Genomic DNA, 5954 nt, shown 5'->3' with positions numbered 1-5954 from the left:
ATTTTTATTTCTAATTTCTAATAGATTGAATATCAATAGATCGGATCCATATGAACAAAAGCTCTTTGGGATCTTTAAACATTTTTAGAAGTGTATAATAGTAGTACCTTGAAACCAAGATATTTGAGAATCACTACTGTCTTGGTGTTCTGATCCACTATCGACTTGCCTAGCCTGATCTTGCTGAGGAATGAGAACAGTAGGAGAAGGCAGCGGCTATCGGACTGGAAGGAATATTGTTTTTACTCTTTTCTAACTGGTACAACTGGAAGAATAAGACTAATGGCCTAGATAATCCAGATATTAAAAAGTCAGTTTTTTTGCAAACAAAAGCTGAGTTACTGATAAACAAGAAAACAATATGTAATTTTAAGGAAAATATGAAAATTGGAATAAGCATCAGAGAGTATCTTGTCTGTATTTACAAATGAAGGAAGGTAAATTATGTGCCTGTCATCATACAGCTAAGAACACAGCTAAGAATTAATTAAACAAATATTTAATAGCATCAAGTATGTTCCAACCACTCTCATAGAACTTGCTTTCTAGTTGAGGAAGCCTGAAAATAAAAAATGGTGTGTATTATCAAATACTCCACTGTAAGCAGACCTTGATGCTGTGCCAGAGAGCCACTGCCATGCTGTTTTATATCAGATGATTTGAGCAGGCTCCCCAGTTAGCTGATAATTTGTTGACTGCGAGTCCACTGCTTTTTGACTATACTGAATTCCTTTTGGATTCCTGCATTGTTTACTTAGATGATCTAGCTAACCTGCATTGTTTGCATCTTTGTCTTTACCTTTAGTATATTCACAGAAAATACATAAAGAATGTTTAATAAAAAGTGCTTTGGTATTTCTAATAATTCCAAACCCAATGACATTGAATATGTGAATAAATCAATGAAATGAAATACTTCAGAATATAAAGAAGTATCTTGTCCCAAAGTGCTGTTCTTGTGTTTATTCTCATTTGTGACAGCAATGGCAGGATTGGTATTACTAGTATATCCCAGCGTATTAGAGTAGCAGGCATACAGCAGGTATTGGTGAATGAATGAATATTCACTTCTCTGTGCATACGTGGTAGGCATTTTATACTGTTTGCAGAGTCATAGCCCTGGGCTTGACCACTGCCACTATCGTTCACTCTAACTCTGAGCCCACTGCTTAGCCTCTTTTTCTACTCAGCTTTCTCACTAGTAAAACAACAAAACTGCATTTTCTTTCCAAGAGCATTTGTATGTTGTAAGCCCCTATAGTGTTTGATATTTAGCAGATAATAAATATTAGCTCTCTTTCCTCTTATCAACACTGTGAATTTGCTTGTGCAGCAGATTTAAGAAGGGTATGAAGGAGAAAACTGATTTTGGATATTTGGAAAATTACCTGATAATGTGAGAATCAATCCATTTTTATCATGAGGAATTTTTCTCCTACATAGCTTGTGTTCAGCTTCAACGAAAAGCTTTTTGGGCTACTGGTGAAGGATATTGATGCCATGGATCCCAGCATCCTGAAAGGAGAGGCTGCGACAGGTAAAAGACAGAAGGTATGCTTTATTTCGGATTGTCATGGGATAATCTTGGGTACGAATTGTGCAGACTAATTTTTGTAACTAACCTCTCGTTGTTAATTTTTTTTCATATTGTGGTCTCTTAAGGTAGTAAGAAAAGATTGCTTTTAGTAGCTTTTATTAAAATATACTTATTTTCAGACTTTACAGTAATTTGAAATTTGTATATACTTGTTGATACTTGTGATTCTTGTTGAATGCAGGAGCCTTATTGAGAAGATACAGGCATTTAAATAAATACGTAGGAATCGTGAAATGTCATTATGAGAAAAGTGAATAACTCAGATTGTTGCAAAGGTGTGCTTGGTGCAAAGACTTCATTCCTCCTTTATGTTTAGCCTTGCTTTGAAATGTGTAGAAGTCTGTGTTGGCCTGCTAATTACTGTCTTTCTGTATAGATTGAAGTAGGACTGGTTGTTGGAAACAGTCAAGTTGCATTTGAAAAAGCAGAAAATTCGTCACTCAATCTTATTGGTAAGATTTAGTTTTGTTTTTTGTGACTCGACTAAAGTGTTGTCAAGCTTGAGAAGAGAAGAAGGACTTTCTCTGGAGGGCTTATCACAAAATCATGGGTGTTATTTGTCAGAAGTACTGATGACAAGTTTAAAACCTTCATCTGGATGAACTTTGGCCAATAGAAATAGAATGTGAGGGCCAGTAACATAGCTCAGTGGCATAAGTACCTGCCTAGCAAGCACACGGTCCTGAGTTTGATCCCCAGTACCAAAAGAAAAAGTAGAACGTGAAACACATTAATAATTTTAAATTTCCTAACAACATACTAAAATAATTAAAAAGCATTGAGATTAATTTTTTAACTTTAAAGTTTTGGTAATTTTAAGCTTACAGATTTGTAAAAATAGCTCAGAAAATTTCTAGATACCTTTGGCCAGCTTTTTCTCATGTGAATACTTTATATAATCAAAGATGTTCAAAACTAAGGTACTAAGCATGATCTCATGGCTAGTAACTTTACTGCAGACTTTGCTTGGATTTCACCAGTGTTTCCATTATGTCATTTTTCTGTCTTGGGATTTTTTTTTAAATTTAGTACAGGGTCTACAGGGTCTCAGTACACTGATCATACTCTGTAGTGATCCTCCTGTTTTCAGCCTCCCAAGTGCTGGGATTACAGGTGGGCACCCCCACGCCCAGTCTCAATTTCTGAATCAGCATGCCCTGGAGGCGGGGCCGGCATGCAGCCAGAGATTGAACCCTGGTGCCTGCATCTGCCTAAGCAGGCACTTTAATCCACTGAGCTCTCTGGCCAGCCCCTGTTCTGGCATTTTACTAGGGTTATCCCACAATGCAATTAGTTGCTTCTAGTCTTTTCTAGTTACTGACAGTTCCTCATAATTTTTTTATCTTTCATGACCTTGAGAACTTGCCAGTTAAAATGTGGCCCTCATTTGGTTGTTGTGTTAAGTGAGATACTATTATCATTTTATTAGGGATCAAGTGATAAACAGTTAAAATGTAATGATTCTTCAGTCCTTGTCTTGTACTTATCTCTTTTGTTTTTCTTCCTCTTGTGTGCTAGCTTTATTTTTAGTATATTAAAATAATGCAGGGGGCTGGTGAGATGGCTCAGTGGTCTAAAGCACCTACTTAGAACAAGCTTAGCAAAGCACAGGGACCGCGGTTCAATCCCCCAGCACCACATGCCAGCCAGCCCCGCCCCCTGGTGGGCTGAGCTGGCCACACACACACACACACAGACACACGCAAAAATAAATTAATTAAATTTTAAAAAAAGAAAGCTTCTAAAAAATAAAATAAATAAAATAAAATAATGCAGTTTAGTCTCCTCAAAATAACTGTGTCATTAACTGGATATTAGTACTTGTTTTTGGTATATTTAACTGTGCATATCTGCCTCAATTAAAAAAAGCTTTTCACCCATCATGTCCAAGGTTAGTTAAATGTGTGGCACTTTTTCTTGATTTGTAAATTACTATTCTCTCTTATTGTATTTTCTTAATAAAATATAAACAGGTATTTTTCTCAAAAACGTTGACATTCTAAAATCTGATTTTACTTATATACTGTTTTATAATTTGATTTTTTGTTTTAACATGTTTCATGTCTTCACACACTGTTAAATTATTTTTAACGTCTATATAGTCATTTATGTGTTAAGTATATCATAATCTCTTATTAGTGATGTATTATATTTATAAAGCGATTACTTTGTGTCCTATTTTTGTACGTAGTTTAGGATATTTTATCCTGAGGGAATTATACAACTTTCATACAATGTAGATGTTTTCAGGTAATCTGCAGAAAAGATAAAAAAGCGAGTCTTCTGTGCGAAGATGCAGTTTCTATGGGAAAACAAAACCATGTAGTAATTTTCCATACAGCAGATTTGACCACATGAGGGCAATAGAGTGTAAACAAAATATTTTCTATCACTTCCTAAAGTAACTCTTACATCCTCAAAACTTTTAAAAATAAAACTATGATCCAAACTTTTTTAATGTGATCTTTTCTTCCCTGACTTCATAAAAGCTGTATTTTTACTTTTTATCATAGTAGAATGTAAGGAACCTGTTTTTTTTTTTTTTAAATAGTAAGTGTGGTTCTCTTGAGTTACTTTAGGTGGCACTCTGACATTTAAGTTAGATATTACCTTTGTGAGAGACTGTTGTAAACATGGATTTTGTCATTAAAGTCTTTACAGTAATTTTAGACCTTTGTATCCATGTAAAGAAAAAGCAAATAAAATACCAAGGTGATTCAGGACATTTCAGACAAAGGGTTTGTATACCCAGTTAAAAACCTAATTGAGATAAATGCATTTAAAATACAATTGCTTTAGGAGCTTTAAGAAACTGCTAGATTGTAGTTGCATTTCAAGTAACTAGTACTTTTTTAAAAAATTGTACATGTGCATGTAGTGTTTCTTCTAATCAACCATGTTGTTGACTTGGTTGAATAAAAGATTCATTCAATCAGATCCCATAAATTGATTATAAATGGAATATAGACTGCACTTTAAATTTAGCTAGTCACTTTGAAAGTTTAGTACTAAAGAGACAGAAGAGAAAATGTAGATAAAGCAAACTTGCCCTAATTATTAGAAAATCACCCAAAATTATGTCGGTATTGTTTCATAAGTATAGCTTGTCTTTACTCATTTAAGATGCTAAGAGAGTATGTCTTTTTACATTTCATGACAAAGTTCTCTTTTCACATTTGATTGTTTGATTATAGGCAAAGCTAAAACCAAGGAAAATCGCCAGTCTATCATCAATCCTGATTGGAACTTTGAAAAAATGGGAATAGGAGGTCTGGACAGAGAATTTTCAGATATTTTTCGACGAGCATTTGCTTCCAGAGTATTTCCACCAGAGATTGTGGAGCAGATGGGTGAGTTCAAAAAGGAAAATTTGATAAAAGCTTGCATTGTTAAAAAAAAAAAATTAAAGGATAATCTCTTTTGAATAGTTTTGAAATTATTTTTCAGATATGCCAGAAGTATTTCTCAATCTTAGCTGCTTTTTAAAAGAAAATTCATAAATTTTCTAAGAGTTTTTTCAGAATATTTAACTTTTTGGAGAATTTATAAAGAACGTATTTTTGGTTGTTCCATCTTACTTGTTTAGTTAAGAATGTTTTTCTTTGGGACAGATTTAGAAATTCTACCAGACCTTAAACACTGCTGTTGGTCAGATAAACACTGCTGAAGAGTTATTACCTATTAGACTGTGAACGTTTTTCTAATACTAGTTGTTCTTTTTATTATACTGTGTCATTGCCCAGTTAGCTCCTTTTCATAACAAGTAAATGAACCCATGACATGTTTTTAAATTGAATAGATTTGATTTTAAAAGATAAGTGCAGGATATATATATGGGAGTTTTTATATTGCGTATGAGGAATTACTATACTAATTTTTCACTTTCTTCTTGAAGGTTTATTTATCTGTGTGAAGTGACTGCCTAGTGGAGATGCTGTCATGGCTGTTTTCATATTCATATCATATGTTAAATTGGAATACGAGCAACAATATTTGAGAAAGGAATTTATAACCTAACAACTTGTAGCGGGTTATTTGTGTAAAAAACAGGATCCCCCCCCCAAAAAAAACCCCCAAAAACTGAAGGAGTATGAATATACTACTCTGCTCATCCTCATCATTGTTTTTCTTTAAATTGCTGTTGGGAGATAAAAGTATATTCATCACGTTGGGATGATAGCTCCTTTCTGGACATGAAGTACTTGGATTGTATTAGCCTCCTATTGTTGGTAGCTTTTCTGCCTGGACACTCACTCATAATTTGTGGGCACAGCACACACCTGTTCACTGGGTAAAGGTCGAGTTTGGAGTCGGATTAAGAGAAACTGACAGAGACCCTCATCACCTGAATTGTATA

At 34.3% G+C, this 5954-nt stretch overlaps 1 protein-coding gene across 1 annotated transcript in view; it reads left to right on the top strand.

The window, feature by feature from the left end:
* The window catches only part of Nsf (N-ethylmaleimide sensitive factor, vesicle fusing ATPase), a 140051-nt gene that overhangs the window by 22593 nt on the left and 111504 nt on the right, over positions 1-5954 (top strand). The window contains exons 5-7 of the mRNA XM_023714108.1: positions 1444-1551; positions 1974-2049; positions 4792-4947. Coding sequence (XP_023569876.1) covers positions 1444-1551; positions 1974-2049; positions 4792-4947 — 340 coding nt within the window. The remainder of the gene's footprint in view (positions 1-1443; positions 1552-1973; positions 2050-4791; positions 4948-5954) is intronic.

Source organism: Octodon degus, unplaced genomic scaffold (genome assembly GCF_000260255.1).
Source record: "Octodon degus isolate 3935 unplaced genomic scaffold, OctDeg1.0 scaffold00033, whole genome shotgun sequence".
NCBI lineage: Eukaryota > Metazoa > Chordata > Mammalia > Rodentia > Octodontidae > Octodon > Octodon degus.
Note: the sequence above shows the minus strand (reverse complement) of the source record. Positions and strands in the feature narration are given on the sequence as shown.